This window comes from Scyliorhinus canicula, chromosome 23, assembly GCF_902713615.1.
Source record: "Scyliorhinus canicula chromosome 23, sScyCan1.1, whole genome shotgun sequence".
NCBI lineage: Eukaryota > Metazoa > Chordata > Chondrichthyes > Carcharhiniformes > Scyliorhinidae > Scyliorhinus > Scyliorhinus canicula.
In genome coordinates this window covers 14,576,907-14,594,809 of record NC_052168.1, presented here as the reverse complement: position 1 = coordinate 14,594,809, position 17,903 = coordinate 14,576,907, and the positions used below count along the sequence as shown (strand labels likewise).

The following is a 17,903-nucleotide window of genomic DNA, read 5'->3' as shown; positions in this document are numbered from 1 at the left end:
CGTGCGTTGAATGGAAACAGATGTTCGCTTTGATGCCCCTTTGATTTTGTTTTATTTTTTAAAATTTTGCTCCTGAGTTATCCCAAAGATGAATCCTTCATTCCCCTCATCCTCCTGAACAATCCTGGAGGGTTGGAAAGCCTAGCGGAAGAAAATGGTGTGAGCTCGGGCCTAGCATGCAATGAGGCCTCTGGGAGTAGTGAGGCTGGTTGAGGCCTTGGCGTTGAAGCTGTTTTGCGCTGTGGAAGGGAGCAAAGGCAAAAAACAAAATCCAGAGTGTTTAGAAAGACAATGCCTGACCCAGAGTTCAGGGTTCTGTTTTTATTTACGATGCCTATTATCAAACCAGAATGATCTCCACCGTATTTTACGAGACGCTTGCCTTTATGCGTATTGAATGTTGGTACGGTCTACTCTTGCCACCACACCCTTGGCTCTGCTCAATAACGCATTCGTTTCAGTGAAGATCACTTTAAGACCGCCTCCATTTCGAGCTGTTTCCACGTTGGGGCTTCGTTTCATAGTCCATAGAATCTTTACCGTGCAGAAGGAGGCCATTCAGCCCATCGAGTCAGCACCGGCCCTGCAAAAGGGCCGACTTGCTAACTTGAGCCCACGCCCCCACCCGCAGCCCCGTGCACTGATCGCGGCCAATCCACCTGACCTGCACATCTTTGGATCGCGGGGGGCAACCGGAGGAAACCCACGCAGACATGGGGAGAACGTGCGGACTCCGCACAGACAGAGACCCAAGCCCGGGAATCGAACCCAGGTCCCCGGTGCTGTGAGGCAGTAGTGCTAACCACTGTGTCAGCGTGCTGCCCTTCACTGAGCTGACAGTGTCGAACTGGACGCCCCCACCCCCGTCGTGACCAATAGGCTCTTTCCCATTGTGGGATAGACTCGGACCAGAGGGCAGAATCTCAGAGTAAGGGGCCATCCATTTAAAACAGAGATTAGAAGGAATTTCTTCGCACAGGGTAATGAATCTGTGGAATTCTTTACCACAGGGAGTTGTAGAGGCTGGGTCATTAAATATGTTCAAGGCTGAGATAGACAGATTTTTATTCAAAGGATTCGAGGGTGTAACGGGGATAAGGCTGGAAAATGGAGTTGAGGATTATCACATCAGATCAGTCATGATCTCATCGAATGGTGGAGCAGACCCGATGGGCTAAATGGTCAACTTCTGCTCCCATCTCTCGCGCGCTCTCTCTCTCTCTCTCTCTCTCTCTCTCTCTCTCTCTCTCTCTCTCTCTCTCTCTCTCTCTCGTTCCTTCTCTCTCTCTCTTCCCTTCTTTCTCTCACTCTTTCTTTCTTTCTTTCTTTCTCTCGCTCTCTCTTTCTCTCTCTCTCTTTCTTTCTTTCTCTCGCTCTCTTTCTTTCTCACTCTCTCTCTCTCTCTCTCTCTCTCTCGCTGTGCAAATCTCTCCTCATAATTTCAGTCCTTCAGGCCTGGTACCATGGCCAATCAACCCCACATTCCGGTCGACCCCCAATTTAACCTTTGATTCCCTCATTAGTCAAGAACCTATCCACCTCTGCCTTGAAAATATACATGATGTGGAGATGCCGGCGTTGGACTGGGGTGAGCACAGTAAGAAGTCTTACAACACCAGGTTAAAGTCCAACAGGTTTGTTTCAAACACGAGCTTTCGGAGCACGGCTCCTTCTTCAGCTGAAGAAGGAGCCGTGCTCCGAAAGCTCGTGTTTGAAACAAACCTGTTGGACTTTAACCTGGTGTTGTAAGACTTCTTATTGAAAATATACATTGACCCAGCCTCCACTGCTCACAGAGTTCCAAAGTCTGAAATAATAGAAAGGCAAATTATTATCTAAATGAAAAGCAGATTCAAAATGCGTCTGGGCAGAGGGATCTGGATGTCATTGTTCATGAATTGTAGAAAGTCGGTGTGCAGGTACAGCATGTAATTAAAAAGGCAAATGGAATGTTAGCGTTTATTGCAAAAGGACTGGAGTATAAAAGTAGAGAAGTGTTGTGTAATTGTAAAGGGTGTTTGTGAGACCACACCTGGAGTATTGTGTCCAGTTTTGGTCTCCTGATTTGAGGAAGGATGTGGCGGCATTGGAGGCAGTTCAGAGGACATTCACCAGATTGATTCCGGGGATGAAAGGGTTGACGTGTGAGGAGAGATTAAACAGTTTGGGCTTATACTCGCTGGAGTTTAGAAGGATGAGTGGGGATCTGATCGAGGTACAAAAAACATTAATGATAAAGTAAACGCAGACCAAATGTTCCCCCTTTGTGGGGCAGTCTAGAACGAGAGGTCACAGATATAGGTTGAGAGGCGGTAGATTTGGAACTGAGATGAGGAGGAACTACTTCTCGCAGAGGGTGGTGAATTTGTGGAACTCGCTGCCCCATAATGCAGTGGAATCTGAGTCATTAAATGGTTTCAAGAAGGATATAGATATATTTCTGATTTAAAAACGGGTTAAAGGGATATGGGAAACAAGTGGAGGTGGGGAACAAGTGGGAGGTGCATTTGAGACCAGGAAGAGATCAGCCATGGTCTGATTGAAAGGCTCGAGGGACTGAAATGCCCACTTTTGTTCCTAATTCCAAAGTTCCCATATTCCCTGAGAGAAAACATTTAGTTTCATTGCCGTATTACTAATTTTAACATCATAAAGACAAATAGCTTTCATTTACCAGTTAAACAATGCTTAACGATACAATGAAACAATCTGAACCACTGTCTTTATCTCCACTCAAACAACACTCCTCTCAGGTCAAAATCCACTTTCGAATACAGTTAGCAGACCCAGGCATACTTGCTGTAAAGAGATGTCTTGGACAAACCACTTTGAGAAAGCAATGTTCTTTAGGCACCAGCTGAAGATTCTTGCCTGTCTCAACTTAGTGTTTAAGCTGCCAACCTGAGACAGTGCTTCTGTCCTGTATTTCAACTCACTGTCTGGAGAGAAGATGCTAAACTGTTCAGAGACAGATCCAAATTAAACTGTTTCCCTAGAAACTCAACACTTGACTGCCTAAGCTCCCAGCTCCTCCCATTAACTACATTATCTTACTTGGATGAACACAATCTCCCTAATTCTCAACTCCCCAGGGAGCCCTCTTAATATAAAAGTCCACTAGCTCAAACTTTTATGATGCTTTAATTGCACTTCGGCCTTCAAAATGTCGACTGCCTTTCAAACCAGGATTTCTAAACCCGTGACTGCAGCACTCACACACACTAACCCAGGCTTTTAACCCTTACTGCACTAAATACATATAATGCAATATATCAAATTCCAACATTTACCACAAATCGTTCCTTGCAAGTTAACCGCAGGTATCAGTCAAATGAGCCGTCTCATAATTTCTTAAATAAGGAGGCCAAAACTGTACACTAGTTCGAGATGTGGGCGGCGCAGTGACACAGTCTTTAACACTGCTGCCTCACAGCGCCAGAAACCGGGGTTCGGTTCCAACCTTGGGTGACAGTCCGTGTGGAGTTTGCACGCTCTCCCCGTGCCTGCATGGCTTTCCTCCGGGTGCTCCGGTTTCCTCCCACAGTCCAAAGATCAGGTGGGTTGGCCACGCTAAATGACCTCTAGGTGGGGTTATGGGGATGGGGTGGGGGATTGGGCCTGGGTAGTGCGCTCTTTCGGAGGGACCCGTGCAAGAGTCGACGGGCCGAATGGCGTCTTTCTACACTGTAGGGATTCCACAATTCAATGTGGTGTCACATGACTCAACAATGGGTGCGACAACCAGGTGAATCAGCAATCATTCCCTTCATGGCCAACAGATCCTTTTGATTGTGAGGTGCCCGGAACTTTTCTGGATACCATCTCACCACAGATTTACGTAACTGAGCACATCGGTTTGCACTGCTGCCCCATAACGCCGGGGTCCTGGGTTCAATTCCGGCCTCAGGTGACTGTCTCCGTGGAGTTTGGAGGGGCTGGGCAGGGGGTGGGGGGGGGGGGGGGTGGGGGGGGGGGAGGGTGATCCTAGGTAGGGTGCTTTTTTGGAGGTTCGGTGCAGACTCGAGGGGCTGAATGGCCTCCTTCTGCGCTGTCGGGATTCTGTGGATTGCTTGCCGCCCCATTGAACATCCAGCCACTTGAGTTCATGGCCAACTTTACCTCTGCATTATGCTTTGTTCCTGTCCAGTGCCTTTCAATGCTGAGGCCTTCAGGGTAGGGGTTGCAGTTGTGTTTTGTCAAACCAAACTTGCAGGCTCTTTGCATTCGATGGCTGGTTTGACTGAGTGCCAATTCCTAGTGAATGGATAGAGCTGTGCTGCTGCACCGCTCCACCTTCACCAGGTGGTGGCGGTAGGGAGCTGCGTAACTCCTGTTGCAATGCACTGAATTAACTACAAAAAAGGCTTTTAAATGTGGATAACCCCGTCTGCCCAGTTAATATTTATTGCATTTGGTTCATGTGGGTTTCAGGCAGCTTTGTTAACTACACGGTGGTTAGCACTGCCACCTCACAGCGCCAGGGTCCCAGGTTCAATTCCGGCCTCGGGTGACTGTCTGTGTGGAGTCTGCATGTTCTCCCCGTGTGTGCGTGGGCTTCCTCCAGGTGCACCCGTTTCCTCCCACAGTCCAAAGATGTGTAGGTTAGGGTGGATTGCCCGTGTTAAATTGCCCTTAGTGTCCAAAGGGGTTTGGTGGGGTTGCTGGGTTACAGGTTTGGGGCGGAGTTGTGGGATTAAGTGGGGTGCTCTTTCCAAGGGCCGGTGCACACTCGATGGGCCTAATGGCCTCCTTCTGCATTGTAAATTCTATGTCTCTCGCACTCTCTCTCTCTCTCGCGTTCTCTCGTGCTCTCTCTCACGCTCTCTCTCTCATGCTCACTGGCCCTCTCTCCCTCGCCCACTCTCTCTCTCCCCCTCTCTCGCCCCTCTCTCGCCCTCTCTCTCGCCCTCTCTCTCGCCCTCTGTCTCACCCTCTCTCTCGGGCTCTGTCTCTCACGCTCTCTCTCTCGGGCTCTGTCTCTCACGCTCTCTCTCTCGGGCTCTGTCTCTCTCGCGCTCTCTCTCGGGCTCTGTCTCTCACGCTCTCTCTCGGGCTCTGTCTCTCTCGCGCTCTCTCTCGGGCTCTGTCTCTCACGCTCTCTCTCGGGCTCTGTCTCTCACGCTCTCTCTCTCGGGCTCTGTCTCTCTCGCGCTCTCTCTCGGGCTCTGTCTCTCACGCTCTCTCTCTCGGGCTCTGTCTCTCTCGCGCTCTCTCTCGGGCTCTGTCTCTCGCGCTCTCTTTCTTGTGCGCTCTCACTTGCGCGCTCGCTCTCATGCTCTCGTGCTCTCTTTTGCCCGCTCTCTCTTTTGCGTTCTCTCTCTTTCGCGCTCTCTCTCGCTCTCTCTCTCTCGCTCTCTCTGTCTCGCTCTCGCTCTCTCTCTCGCGCTCTCTCTCTCGCGCTTTCTCTCTTGCGGCTCACTCTCTCGCGTTTCTCTCTCTCGCGGCTCTCTCGTCTCGCCGGCTCTCTCTTCTAGCGTCTCTCTCTCTCGCGCTCTCTCTCCGCGCTCTCTCTCACGCCCCTCTCTCCATCTGGCCCTCTCTCGCAGCGCTCGCTCTTCGCTCTATCTCTCTCTTTCGCGAACTTTCTTTTTGCGCATTTTCTCTTTCGTGCCGCTCTCTCCTCTCGCGCTCTCTCTCTCGCGCTTCTCTCTTGCGCTCACTCTCTCGCGCTCTCTCTCTCGCGCTCTCTCTCTCGCGCTCTCTCTCTCGCGCTCTCTCTCTCGCGCTCTCTCTCGCGCTCTCTCTCACGCCCTCTCTCCCTCGCCCTCTCTCGCGCGCTCGCTCTCGCTCTCTCTCTCTCTTCGCGCACTTTCTTTTGCGCTTTCTCTCTCTTGCGCTCTCTCGCGCTCTCTCTCCCGCTCTCTTTATCGCGCGCTCTCTCTCGCATTCTCTCGTGCTCTCTCTCTCTCGCCCTCTCTGTCTCGCCCTCCCTCTCTCGCCCTCACGCGCTCGCTCTCGCTCTCTCTCTCTTTCGCGCACTCTTTCTTTTGCGCTCTTTCTCTTTCGTGCGCTCTCTCTTGCGCTCTCTCTCTCGCGCTCTCTCTCTCTTGCGCTCTCTCTCTCTTGCGCTCTCTCTCTCTCGCGTTCTCTCTCTCGCGCTCTCTCTCTCGCGCTCTCTCATGCTCTCTGTCTCGCGCTCTCCCTCTCGCGCTCTCTCTCGTGCTCTCTCTCTCGCGTTCTCTCTCTCGCGCTCTCTCTCTCACGCTCTCTCATGCTCTCTGTCTCGCGCTCTCCCTCTCGCGCTCTCTCTCGTGCTCTCTCTCACGCTCTCTCTCGCGCTCTCTCTCTCCCCCTCTCTCGCCCCTCTCTCGCCCTCTCTCTCGCCCTCTCTCTCGCGCTCTCTCTCGCGCTCTCTCTCGGGCTCTGTCTCTCACGCTCTCTCTCTCGGGCTCTGTCTCTCGCGCTCTCTTTCTCGTGCGCTCTCACTTGCGCGCTCGCTCTCATGCTCTCGTGCTCTCTTTTGCCCGCTCTCTCTTTTGCGTTCTCTCTCTTTCGCGCTCTCTCTCGCTCTCTCTCTCTTGCTCTCTCTGTCTCGCTCTCGCTCTCTCTCTTGCCCTCTCTCTCTCCCTCTCTCTCGCGCTCTCTCTCTCACCCTCTCTCTCGCGCTCTCTCTCTCGCGCTTTCTCTCTTGCGCTCACTCTCTCGCGCTCTCTCTCTCTCTCTCTCTCGCTCTCTCTCTCGCGCTCTCTCTCTCGCGCTCTCTCGCTCTCTCTCTCTCGCCCTCTCTCCCTCGCCCTTCCTCGCGCGCTCGCTCTCGCTCTCTCTCTCTTTCGCGCACTTTCTTTTGCGCTTTCTCTTTCGTGCGCTCTCTCTCGCGCGCTCTCTCTCGCTCTCTCTCTCTTGCGCTCTCTTGCGCTCTCTCTCCCGCTCTCTTTATCGCGCGCTCTCTCTCGCATTCTCTCGTGCTCTCTCTCTCTCGCCCTCTCTGTCTCGCCCTCTCTGTCTCGCCCTCTCTGTCTCGCCCTCTCTGTCTCGCCCTCTCTGTCTCGCCCTCCCTCTCTCGCCCTCACGTGCTCGCTCTCGCTCTCTCTCTCTTTCGCGCATTCTTTCTTTTGCGCTCTTTCTCTTTCGTGCGCTCTCTCTTGCGCTCTCTCTCTCGCCCGCTCTCTCTCTCTTGCGCTCTCTCTCTCGCGCTCTCTCTCTCTTGCGCTCTCTCTCTCGCGTTCTCTCTCTCGCGTTCTCTCTCTCACGCTCTCTCATGCTCTCTGTCTCGCGCTCTCCCTCTCGCGCTCTCTCTCGTGCTCTCTCTCACGCTCTCTCTCGCGCTCTCTCTCGGGCTCTGTCTCTCACGCTCTCTCTCTCGGGCTCTGTCTCTCACGCTCTCTCTCTCGGGCTCTGTCTCTCGCGCTCTCTCTCTCGCGCTCTCTCTCTCGCGTTCTCTCTCTCGCGCTCTCTCTCTTGCGCTCTCTCTCTCGCGTTCTCTCTCTCGCGCTCTCTCTCGCGCTCTCTCATGCTCTCTGTCTCGCGCTCTCCCTCTCGCGCTCTCTCTCACGCTCTCTCTCTCGGGCTCTGTCTCTCGCGCTCTCTCTCACGCTCTCCCTCTCGCGCTCTCTCTCACGCTCTCTCTCTCGGGCTCTGTCTCTCGCGCTCTCTTTCTTGTGCGCTCTCACTTGCGCGCTCGCTCTCATGCTCTCGTGCTCTCTTTCGCCCGCTCTCTCTTTTGCGTTCTCTCTCTTCGCGCTCTCTCTCGCGCGCTCTCTCTTGCTCTCTCTGTCTCGCTCTCGCTCTCTCTCTTGCCCTCTCTCTCTCTCCCTCTCTCGCCCTCCCTCTCTCGCCCTCTCTCTCGCGCTCTCTCTCTCGCCCTCTCTCTCTCTCTTGCTCTCTCTCTCTCGCCCTCTCTCCCTCGCCCTCTCTCACGCGCTCGCTCTCGCTCTCTCTCTCTTTCGCGCACTTTCTTTTGCGCTCTTTCTCTTTCGTGCGCTCTCTCTCGCGCTCTCTCTCTCGCGCTCTCTCACGCTCTCACTCGCGCTCTCTCTCGCGCTCTCTCTCGCGCTTTCTCTCGCGCTCTCTCTCGCGCTCTCTCTCTCACGCTCTCTCTCCCACTCTCTCGCGCGCTCTCTCTCGCATTCTCTTGTGCTCTCTCTCGCATTCTCTCGTGCCCTCTCTGTCTCGCCCTCCCTCTCTCGCCCTCTCTCGCGCGCTCGCTCTCGCTCTCTCTCTCTTTCACGCACTCTTTCTTTTGCGCTCTTTCTCTTTCGTGTGCTCTCTCTCGCGCTCTCTCTCTCGCGCTCTCTCTCTCGCGTTCCCTCTCTCGCGCTCTCTTGCGCTCTCTCTCTCACGCTCTCTCTCTCGCGCTCTCCCCTCTTGCGCTCTCTCTCTCACGCTCTCTCTCTCGCGCTCTCCCTCTCGCGCGCTCTCTCTCGTGCTCTCTCTCTTGTGCTCTCTCTCTTGTGCTCTCCCTCTCGCGCTCTCGCGCTCTCTCTCTCACGCTCTCTCTCTCGTGCTCTCTCTCTCTCTCTCGCGCTCTCTCGTGCTCTCTCTCTCGTGCTCTCTCTCTCACGTTCTCTCTCTTGTGCACTCTCTCTCGCGCGCTGTCACTCTCTCTCTCTTTCGCGCGCTCTCTCTTTTGTGCTCTCTCTTTCGCGCTCTCTCTCGCGCTCTCTCTCTCTCACCCTCTCTCACTTGCCCTCTCTCTCGCTCCCTCTCTCACCCTCCCTCTTTCGTACACTCTCTCTTTCGCGCTCTCCCTCTCTTTCGCGCTCTCCCTCTCTTTCGCGCTCTCCCTCTCTTTCGCACTCTCCCTCTCTTTCGCACTCTCCCTCTCTTTCGCACTCTCTATCTCGCACTCTCCCTCTCTTTCGCACTCTTTATCTCGCACTCTCTCTCTCCCTCTCTCTCTTGCCCTCTCTCTCTTCCTCTCTCACCCTCTCTCTCTTGTGCTCTCTCTCTCGCGCTCCCCCTCTCTTTCGTGCTCTCTCTCTCGCCCGCTCTCTCTTGCCCTCTCTCTCTCCCCTCTCTCACCCTCTCTCTCTCGCGCTCTCTCTCTCACGCTCCCCCTCTCTTTCGTGCTCTCTCTCTTTCGCGCTCTCCCTCTCTTTCGCGCTCTCCCTCTCTTTCGAGGTCTCTCTCACACTCTCTCTCACACTCTCTCTTTCACGCTCTCTTTCGTGCTCTCTCGCTCACGCGCTGTCTCTCTCTCTCTCCCTCTCTCATGCTGTGTCGCGATCTCTGTATCTTGCACGGGTGACGAGCCTTTGAGGAAGGATGTTAATGACCAACTAAAGTACAGCTGACTCTTCAGTGATCTCATCCCTCTCTGTCTCCATTGCTGTCTTTTTGTCTCCCTCTCTCTCTTTGTTCCTGTTACTTCTCTGAACTTTCCTGTCCAGTTTTTCCTGGATTCAGCAGACCAATGATATTTCCCACTCACTGTTGTTCTGCGTGTTGCAATGTGGGCTGATCACTACCCCTTACTCTACTGACTCTGTTCCAGGACTTCAAAACTATAATCTCTGTAACACCTCACTGATGGAACCATCAATTCACCAGACACGTGTTTCCGATATGAATCTAGGCTTTAATCGACTTACTTCAGAGCCAGCCTGTTACCCGTTGATGAACTCTTAGTGAACTCAGGCTGGCTCTGGACAAGGGTATTTATACAGCTGCACTAGGGGGAGGAGATGTGGGCGGAGCCAAGGGTGGAGCCCAGTACAAGTTCCGGAGTACTCCCAGATCTACTCCCCCTAGTGGTAGGATAGCGCTACTGCACTTACAAAGACAGTGTGAATTATCATATATATATTTATATATTACATTCACCACACTCACCAGGGGGGAGTTTCCTGTAGCCAAGTTCAGATTCACAGAAGCAAACTAACGCTGAGGAAAACCAAAGTACCTCTTCTCCAAGTATTTTTAATTCATTCATTTAGAACAGTACAGCACAGAACAGGCCCTTCGGCTCTCGATGTTGTGCCGAGCAATGATCACCCTACTCAAACTCACATTTCCACCATATACCCGTAACCTAACAACTCCCCCTTAACCTTACTTTTTAGGACACTAAGGGCAATTTAGCATGGCCAATCCACCTAACCCGCACATCTTTGGACTGTGGGAGGAAACCGGAGCACCCGGAGGAAACCCACGCAGACACGGGGAGGACGTGCAGACTCCACACAGACAGTGACCCAGCCGGGAACCGAACCTGGGACCCTGGAGCTGTGAAGCATTGATGCTAACCACTATGCTACCGTGCTGCCCACGTGGGTGTCGCTGTCCGGGCTCAGCATTTATTTCCCATCACCAATTGCCCCTCGATAAGGTGGTGGTGAGCTGCCTTCTCGAACCGCTGCAGTCCATGTGGTGTAGATACACCCACCGTGCTGTCAGGGAGGGAGTTCCAGGATTTTGACCCAGCGACAGTGAAGGAACAGCCGATATCTTTCCAAGTCAGGATGGTGAGTGACTCGGAGGGGAACCTCCAGGTGGTGGGTGTTCCCAGGAATCTGCAGCTCTTGTCCTTCTAGATGGTAGTGGTCGTGGGTTTGGAAGGTGCTGCCAAGGGAAGCCTGCTGAGTTCCTGCGGTGCATCTTGTAGATGGTACACAAGGCTGCCACTGTGCGTCGGTGGTGGAGGGAGTGAATGTTTTAAGGTGAGGTGCCAATCTTATTGCCCTACATTTTCCTCATTGCCCTTGAAGTATTTCCTCCTCAAGTATTTATCCAATTCTCTTTTAGGTTACTTTTGAACTGGTTCTCTCACACATTAGTCAGTGCATTAACCATCAGAAGGAGTAGATAGAGCTCTTGGGACTAAAGGGATCGAAGGATGTGGGGGAGGGGGAAGCGGGGAACACGTTACTGAGTTGGATGACCAGCCATGATCTTATTGAAAGGAGGGGCAGGCCCGAAGGGCCAAATGGCCTCCTGCCCCTATTTTTCTATGTTTAACTCACTGTGCGTGGGGGCAAAAAAAAAAAATCTGCTCATCTCTATTGCCCTTTTGCCAATTTTCTTCCATCTGTGCCCTCCGCTTACCAAACCTTCTGACATTCGGTCCCGTCCCCCTCGATTTTCAAAGCTGATGGTGTCTTCCAATTAGAACTTGGCTCACTCTTGAGTTTGTGACACTGGAGTGATTGTGCACAGTTCTGATCTCTGAATTATGATGTTACGATCCCGGACCAGGCCCCAACTGTTGCTAGGATACCGGACTGAATCCCCAATATTTTACTTAACTTGTAAGACTGCGACGAAAGGATATTTCGCTCCAGGGGTGAGTCCACACACAAATAGGGCGTAGGAATATTGAAACAAACTTTATTACTAACTTTAGCATCACGCAGAACATAGCTTACAACTACCTATTAAACAATGCTTAATAGAACATAGAACATAGAACAGTACAGCACAGAACAGGCCCTTCGGCCCTCAATGTTGTGCCGAGCAATGACCACCCCACTCAAATCCACATATCCACCCTATACCCGTAACCCAACAACTCCCCCCCCCTTAACCTTACTATTAGGACACTACGGGCAATTTAGCCTGGCCAGTCCTCCTAACCCGCACATCTTTGGACTGTGGGAGGAAACCGGAGCACCCGGAGGAAACCCACGCACACACGGGGAGGACGTGCAAACTCCACACAGACAGTGACCCAGCCGGGAATTGAACCTGGGACCCTGGAGCTGTGAAGCATTGATGCTAACCACCATGCTACCATGCTGCCTATATAATAACCTTAACTATACAATAAAACAATAACTCCTGACTCATATCTTTTTTCTCCACTCAAGCAAAACCCATCTCGGGGCAAAGTCCACTTTTGTACACAGTTAGCAGATCAAGGCATACGTGCTTAATGGAGATCCATTGAAATGGCTGACTGGGGAGCGGGAAACCCGGTCAGCAATCAGCCTGCAGATTCTTGCCCGTCTCAAACTACTGTCTAACCTGCCAGCCTTGGAAGAATTGCTCCTGTCCTGTCCACTGCCAAATCTTTAACTGGCTTTCAAAACTGTAAGCTCAACACCTGACTGCTTCAGCTCCCGGCATTGACTACATCGTCTTACTGAAGCTAAACACTATGGGCACGATTTAACAGCCATGCTGCGCCCCGTGAGGGTCTGTGCGGGCCGGCTAGATCGCAGGAGAGGCCCAAATCGGGATCCCTACCGGGCGGCGAGCGGTTTGCGATCTAACCGACCTGCTCCGGTTGATGGGATCCCGCCGAGCCGCGGTGTGAAGCTAATCGAGGCCAATTACGGGCAATCTACGTCGCATTAGTGAGATGGAAACCCAATCTAACGGCCTCCCGTGATCTAACCGGGCTCCCCAGTAAGAGGTCATGTGGGCGCTGATGAAAATCGCTTATTGTCACGAGTCGGCTTCAATGAAGTTACTGTGAAAAGCCCCTAGTCGCCACATTCCGGCGCCCGTCCGGGGAGGCTGGTACGGGAATCGAACCGTGCTGCTGGCCTGCCTTGGTCTGCTTTAAAAGCCAGCGATTTGGCTGAGTGAGCTAAACCAGCCCCTGATTAGAACTGGTCCACATAAAAATGGAGCAGGCAGTCTCCCAGTCACCCGGGGGTCTCCCTGGCCCATTGGAGGTCCAGGGCAAGGGTGCACCCTGGCTCTCCCCCTGGCGGTCGGACACCTTAGCAATGCCAATCTGGCACCTTGGCACTGCCACCTTGCGGAGCCAGGGGGTGGGGGGGGGGGCATGCCCATGAAAGGAATGATTAGATGGGGTGTGAAGGGTGGGTGGGGTGAAGGGCAGGAATGAAGGGGCATCTGGAGGTTGGGGGAGGGGGGTTGAAGGGTGAGGGTCCTGGAAGAGGGAGGCCCCAAAGGGGGGGGGGGGGCATGAAAAGGGGGCCCTCAGCTGGTTCATTGCAGAGTGTCCTCTCCTGGGGAGGGGGTGGTGGGGTAACGCCAATGTATTTGGGGGTTGGTATTGTCCTTGGGTGGGGCATGTGGGGGACTCTCAAACTCACTTAGAAATCAGCTCCCCAGTGGTGATGTGGACAAGCCCAGAGATAAACTCCCCAGGGCCCAAAACAATGGCCCAAGCGTGGTTAGATAGCAGTGAGGAACCTGTCGACAGAGCCAGGGAGAAACTCCCAATGTTGTTGGATCGTTAGACTAACGGCACAAAAGAAACAGAATTGCAGCGGTGCCTGAGTCCGATGCAAGATTAACAGAGGTTGATTGAAGACGTCTGCGCTGTACAAGGGTTGGCACTGGGCATCCGATGACGTCATGTCATGTGACTCTTCTTAAAGAGACATTACACACCACTGCAATAACCCACATTTAAAACATGACCCCTTCCAGCAGGACTGGAGGTGACAAATATAAGATGGCCATCAATAAATCCACCAGGGAAGTCAAGGGAAACATTTTCACTCGTAGAGATTACAACGTGGAGCTTACTACAACAAGATGTAGCTGAGGTGAATACTATGAATTCATTTAAGGAGAAGCTGGATATGTGTACGTGAGGGAGCTGAGGAGTGATGGGAAGAAAGGGAACATGCTGGAAAATCTCAGCAAGTCTGGCAGCATCTGTAGGGAGAGAAAAGAGCTAACGTTTCGAGTCCGATGACTCTTTGTCAAATAACTCTGCCCATCGTGATGGGAAGAGGCGTGTTTGGAACGGGAATACCAGGAGAGATCTGTTGGGCCGAATGGCCTTGTTCTGTGTTGTTTGCAAGATGTAAATTTCCCTGGGATTGATCACATGTGTCTGTTTTTCCTTCCAGAATTATCTTCCGACCAGGCAAGACATCCTCCTGGCCCGGAGGGCAACCAAGGGTATCGTAGAGTATGATTTTATCATCAAGGGCATCCCGTTCAGGATGATGGACGTGGGCGGGCAGCGCTCCCAGAGGCAAAAGTGGTTCCTGTGCTTTGAGGGCATCACCTCCATCCTCTTCATGGTGTCATCCAGTGAGTTCGACCAGGTTCTGATGGAGGACCGGCGGACAAACCGCCTGGTGGAGTCGATGAACATCTTCGAGACCATCGTGAACAACAAGCTCTTCGCCAGGGTCTCCATCATCCTCTTCCTCAACAAGACGGACCTGCTGGAGGCCAAGGTGAAGACGGTCAGCATCGGCAAGCACTTCCCCGACTTCGAGGGCCGGCCGTACCACCTGGGGGACGTCCAGAAGTACCTCCTGAGGTGCTTCAACGGCAAGCGGAGGGACCGCAGCCGCCCCCTCTTCCACCATTTCACCACCGCCATCGACACGGAAAACATCCGCTTTGTCTTCCACGCGGTCAAGGACACGGTGCTGCAGGAGAACCTGAATGACATCATGCTGCAGTGAGGCAAGAGACGCTCTGCGGGCCTTTGAGCGCCCGGGTCACAGCGAGGTCACCCCAAGGTCAACAGGATGTGTGACCTTATGCCCGCGTTTGCAGAGGCAAAACGACAATGCGAGGTAACGAAAGGGATAAACAAGACGCCTATTTAATATTTAAGACATTTGAAGATGTTTCGAAAGTTCAGAATGACTGCCCTGTCCCTCCTGGCCTCGACGGTTCTTTTCTATCCCGTTTTACGATTCCCGGCCCACCTGACCTGTCGCCCCCCTCCCCCGACAACAAGGGTCCCGTTTTCCCGAAACCGTGGCAGGGCTTCAGCCGCACGCCAAGAGGTGGCCGCCTTCCTTCTCGTTTCGTTCTGAAACGCGGAGCTGGACCGTTGAACCGAGGGGAGCATCGCTCGACCACACACACGTCTTCCAGTGGAGCGGACGCACATCAGCAGCGAGGTCCAGGAAACCGCTGAGAGATGATCTTCCCAGTTTCCTTCCCCGGTCTCCGGAGTTTGGACGGGCAGGGTGGGACGTGGGGCTTCGAGGCTGATTTTTGGTCTCTGTAGAGGGCTGGTGCAATTGAGAGAGCCCTTTCCTTTTAGCTTTTGTGGTCAATTGTTGATTGCTAATGTTGCCACCATGGGAATAGGCTGGTGGGGAGTATGCCCTGCACCTCATACTGCTTCTCATATTCACTGTCCTCGGAAAAAGATCCACTTTTCAGATTAAAAAGTAGATTGAGGAGTACATTTCTGCCGCTAATTATTTAAGGGGCGGGTCCTGATGGTGAGATCTGCTGTTGAGTCGCTCTCTTTCGTTTATCCTTCCCAGTGCGTGAAGGCACCATTGTGTCATAGTTATGTCACTGGACTAGCAATCCAGGGGCCCGGGTTACCGCTCTGCAGGCGTGGGTTCAAATCCCACCTCCGCAGCTGGTGAAATATAATTTTAGGGTCAAAAAAAAATCAGGAATTACAAAAAAGCCAATCTCCCGGACGGCGACCACGAGCTGTCGAGAATTGTCGCTGAAAACACGTCTGGTTCGCCAATTCCGTTTCGGGAAAGATATCTGCCGTCCTTACTCTGTCTGGCCTTCATGTGACCCAGCCCCCTCCCCCCCGACACGCAGCAATGTTTACCTGCCCCCCTGAAATGGCCTCTGGGCTCGAGGGCAATTAGGGGTCGTCAGTGTCACATCAAAGAATAGAACAAAAATTTGTTTCTCCCCTTTGGGCCCCGGCTCTCCTGGTGAGGCCTCCTGCTCTTGCGCCCCCTTCACTTCAGCCGGGAGCATGACAGGACTGGCCAATAGTCAGCTGTGGTTCAGGGTGTAGCATTCTCCCCCCCCCCCCCCTCTCTGGGCCAGGATGGCTCTGGGTTCAAGTCCGGCTCGAGGACGAGGCTTCAGTGCCCAGAGCTTCTGCTTCCTGGTTGGATCGCTAAACCGAAGTCTCTTCTGACCATTCGGGTGAACGTTTATGATTCCCGCGCCAGTGCTTCAAAGAAGCACGGGGGGTGAGGGAGGGGGCGGAATATCAACCCTCCATCAACATCACAGAAGAAAACAGATTCTCTGGTCATTGCTGTGTTGTGGGAGCTTGCTGTGTACTGATCAGTTGCCACATTTCTTAAGAGACAGGAGTTGGCTACTCGTCAAATAAAAGAAAGTGCTTCATTGGTTGTAAAGTGAGATGTCCGATATATGACAGAATTGTTACGGCGCCAAAGGAGGCCATTTGGCCCATTGTGATGCCTCTGGCTCTCCAAAAATCCCAGTTCAGACCAGAATTCTTAATTCTCCCTTTTTACGAGTTTTATTTAAACCTTCTGGGACAGCGCTGTTCCCCTGCCTTTTCCCCGTATCCTTGCACATGGTTTCTATTCAAATAACCAACAGATGCCCTCGTGAAAGCCTCGATTGAACCTACCTCCACCACACCGACAGGGCAGTGCTAAAAAAGGCCTCAGCGTTGTTTCATTCTAATCTAACCCTGTCACTTTGTTAACTGGCAGGGAATGGACTGGGTGTCTCACTAAATTTTGGGGAGGTGGCGGCATAGTGGTATTGTCACTGGACTAGTAATCCAGAGACCCAGGGGAATGCTCTGGGATCCTGGGTTCGAATCCCACCGCAGCAGATGCCGAAATTTCATAAAAATATGGAACTAAAAGTCTGATGATGACCATGGAACCATTGCCGATTGTCGGAATAACCCATCTGGTTCACTAATGTCCTTCAGGGAAGGAAATCTGTCGTCCTTACCCTGTCTGGCCTACACGTGACTCCAGGCCCGTAACAGTAACTTCAATGCAGTGTTAATGTGAGCCTACTTGCGACGCTAATAAAAATTCTTATTAGACACGTTTGACTCTTACCTGTCCCCCACTGAAATTTCATTTTTCATAGAATTTACAGTGCAGAAGGAGGCCACTCGGCCCATCGAGTCTGCACCGGCTCTTGGAAAGAGCACCCTACCCAAGCCCATACCTCCACCCTATCCCCATAACCCAGTAACCCCACCTAACACTAAGGGCAATTTTGGACACTATGGGCAATTTATCATGGCCAATTCACCTAACCTGCACATCTTTGGACTGTGGGAGGAAACCGGAGCACCCGGAGGAAACCCACGCACACACGGGGAGGACGTGCAGACTCCGCACCGACAGTGACCCAAGCCGGGAATCGAACCTGGGACCCTGGAGCTGTGAAGCATTTGTGCTAACCACTGTGCTACCGTGCCGCCCATGGCCGGGCAGGCCACTCAGTTCGAGGGCAATTAGGGATGGGCAACAAACGCTGGCCCAGCCGGCGACGTCCAGATCCCGAGAACAAATGTTTTTTCAGAATTGCTCCCTCAATTGATGTTTGGGGCTGCTCCGTTTTGCCAGGGCAGTACATGCGAGCCCTCACCGGCCAGCAACTCACACCCGGGGCGGAACCAAGTGCCCTTAACTCAACAATGAAACAGTTGTGCAACCCTTGATGCCCCGCAATCTTTAGTCGGCACCGACAGATTGGCGGCTCTCGCCGGGTGGATTTTGAGATTGGGAATATCTTCCATTAAGATATTAGACCTGTTGAATCTCACCCTGGAAGCTGCCCTCCCCCCCACCCTGGTCTTGTCCTGGGCGGTTGCCCCATCAACGGTTAACCAGCTACCATTGGAAAATTCAGAGTTAAGGCCAATTAAGGGCGTTGTGAGCCCAAGTACCGATCGCTCTGTGACATCGCAGCTCTCTCTCTCTCTCTCGAGGGTCCATCCACCATTAATGGTCAATATGCAGTTAACCCAATCCATGGGAAGTTGGGATTTATGAGACGCCCCCCCCCCTCCCCCCCTCCCATTACCCTTCCAAATCCCATTGCATCGGTACAACAGTCAGTCAACACAGAACATGAAGACTAACAAATAACAAGGAGTGGGTTCCAGACGGGGGTTGGAGTGAGGGGGTGGGAACGAGGGGGTGGGAGTGAGGGGGTGGGAGTGAGGGGGTGGGAGCGAGGGGGTGGGAGTGAGGGGGTGGGAGTGAGGAGGTGGGAGTGAGGGGGTGTGGGAGTGAGGAGGTGGGAGCGAGGGGGTGGGAGTGAGGGGGTGGGAGCGAGGGGGTGGGGAGTGAGGGGGTGTG

General features: G+C 53.0%; 1 protein-coding gene across 2 annotated transcripts in view; it reads left to right on the top strand.

Annotated features, from left to right (window-relative positions):
• Positions 1 to 15,238, top strand: part of LOC119956408 (guanine nucleotide-binding protein subunit alpha-12-like) — a 60,390-nt gene extending 45,152 nt beyond the window's left edge. For both annotated transcript variants that reach the window (XM_038783596.1, XM_038783595.1), the window contains one exon: positions 13,713 to 15,238. In XM_038783596.1, the coding sequence (XP_038639524.1) occupies positions 13,713 to 14,282 (570 nt within the window). In that variant the 3' untranslated portion in view covers positions 14,283 to 15,238. The remainder of the gene's footprint in view (positions 1 to 13,712) is intronic.
• Positions 15,239 to 17,903: the final 2,665 nt, after the last annotated feature.